Source organism: Anoplolepis gracilipes, chromosome 16 (genome assembly GCF_047496725.1).
Source record: "Anoplolepis gracilipes chromosome 16, ASM4749672v1, whole genome shotgun sequence".
Taxonomy (NCBI): domain Eukaryota; kingdom Metazoa; phylum Arthropoda; class Insecta; order Hymenoptera; family Formicidae; genus Anoplolepis; species Anoplolepis gracilipes.
The window spans coordinates 879,147-881,555 of NC_132985.1; the positions used below are offsets into that span (position 1 = coordinate 879,147).

General features: G+C 27.6%; 1 protein-coding gene across 1 annotated transcript; it reads right to left on the reverse strand.

Moving 5' to 3' along the window:
* On the reverse strand, positions 1 to 1,417 carry Rplp0-like (ribosomal protein LP0-like). Its single transcript, XM_072908152.1, has 4 exons — positions 1,260 to 1,417; positions 697 to 1,016; positions 300 to 536; positions 1 to 220 (listed from the first exon to the last, which is right to left on the reverse strand). Exons 1-4 carry the CDS (start codon positions 1,285 to 1,287, stop codon positions 71 to 73), a joined length of 735 nt encoding a protein of 244 aa, XP_072764253.1. The 5' UTR covers positions 1,288 to 1,417; the 3' UTR covers positions 1 to 70.
* Positions 1,418 to 2,409: the final 992 nt, after the last annotated feature.

Below are 2,409 nucleotides of genomic sequence, written 5' to 3' on the forward strand. Positions count from 1 at the left end.
TTACAAATAACAAAATTATATTTATATGTAAAACCATATATACATATAGTTTTTCTTAAAATTACAATTTTCATGTGTTATCATTATTATCCACATCCATTTCTTCTTCGTCATTTTCTCCCGTATTATCTGATATTTTGAGTTTTTTAAAACCATGTTTCTTTGTATATACTCCCAACAGTAACAACTTAAAAACTGCTAGCGGTTTATCCAATAATTTCTACAAAACATATCAAAGAGTTAATAACTTTTAGAAATTTTGGTGAATCTGTATATTATAAAAGATGTAAAATATATACCAGAATTTGTGCCTGCTCCGGTTTTAGTACGTCACCCTTTTGACAAACTTTGAATGGCTTAAGTAGAATGATAACTCCCTTTTGCAATGAGGTAGGCATACCCAATTGTCTTAACTGAGGTTCCATGCTGTGTTGAAACTGTGGCAAAGGTCCTTCGGGTAACTCGACTGTTTCAGGTGTTACAAATCCAGAACGCGCAAATTCCATTTCTTCATATTCATCCGCCCATTCTATTACCTATATGTATAAATGTATTATTAAGCAATAAAGTATAATATAAATAAATTTGTTACAAAAAAATTTTTTTATACATTTTATATAAATTGAATAAGGAATTTATCAGATTTCAGCACTTTAAACTCAGCTTAATATTACCATTTATATATATATAATATACCTGTTTCTTTGATCTGTTGGTAAATAACAGACCACATTGACCTGTCATCGAATGATTCCTTATCGCATTAGCTAATTTATGTATGCCATCTGCAACTTCAGTCTCTTGTGATTTTCCCAGACCTAATTCAATTATTCTAAGTTTACCAAAAAAAAATCTACTATCTTTCCATTCTGTACGCAAATCAAGAAGTTTATTATTGCGTGAATTTTGAACAGCGATTAAGAATATGCGATTGTAGTCTTCTACACATTTCTTAACATCTTCTATGATCCGTTGTTTCAAAACTAAACCCTTTTTATCAGTTTTAGTGAGAGATACTAGAACAAAAATATTTTAATTACATATACATTTATATTATATAAATATTTTATTATTACAAAAATATTAAAAGTAACATAAGTATTTTATTAACATGGAAGCAAAGCTATGAATTTGTTGCACCAAAATTATTTATATTTAATTGTAAAATTATTGAATATTGTTTTTAGAGGTTAGTGTAATCAAGATAAACACTTTCACAAATATCTTATATATGAAATTATATAATTCTGTGAAACTACCTTTCTTGTCTCTCTTTGATTTTGGCATCTTGAAATTGGATTTTTTTTTTTACAAAAGAACAAAAAAATTAAAAAAATAGCATAATGCACGTGGTTACGCTCGTGGATTAGATAAATTGACTCTCTTTTTCGAGTCAGCTTCAGCGCCACATCAGGCTCGGCGGATATTAATGAACTAAAATCGGTCACGTGACAAGAACTAGATGCTGGATGCCATATTGAAGAAAATTATGCGCGCGCGTACATATCGTGTGTGTGAGATTTATTCTCTCTCTGGTATGTATAATAAATCTTTTCTACGAAACATATTTTTGATATATACATGTACATATATATATATAGTTTACGGTGGAAGGTTTCTTATTTAGGTAATAATAACACATTATCTACAAAGTTATAAATGTAATAACCGTAAAAATGTAATAACCGTTACTGCTTTTATTATAAAGATATATGTAAAAGTGTTTTAATCGTAAATTTTACACAACATAAATTGCATAGACAAATTATATAAAACTTGGCGAATGTTATATCGCAATGCAAGGAATATGATATTCAATTTGAAAGTACATAGTCATATTCTTTGATGAACAAACTCCATAAGAAGTATAGAGAGGACGCCACGTGTAGAAAACTGAAATGAATCGAGACGGATATCTTCCACAAATGGTTCAAAAAAATTTTGGAGTAATTAGAATATTTATATATCGAAAAATATATATATATATATATAAAATATACATATATATATATATATATATATATAATATAATAAAAACTACTTGTATGTATCTTATATTTTTATAAAGATAAATTATTTACTTTTTAGAAGGTTAACTTGCTTCTTGATTTTTAGGAAGATATTGTTGAAAATGTTTAAAATCTACATAAGTAACATTTTTGAATTCTAGTTTTAATCAAATTTCATTGAAATAAAGTCCACCTGAATAAAAATGTCAATATATTTAATATCTACAAAAATATTTGAATTCGACTTGTGGAACGAACCCTTTATATTCTGCGATTACAGATACTATTAAGACAATCTGTTCTTTCTAACCTTTTTCTTATTTCTTTATTATTCTAGATTATTTATTATCGAAAATTGGTCTTGTCGTGCAATCGGGCGATTCAAACCGGCGCGGCGCGG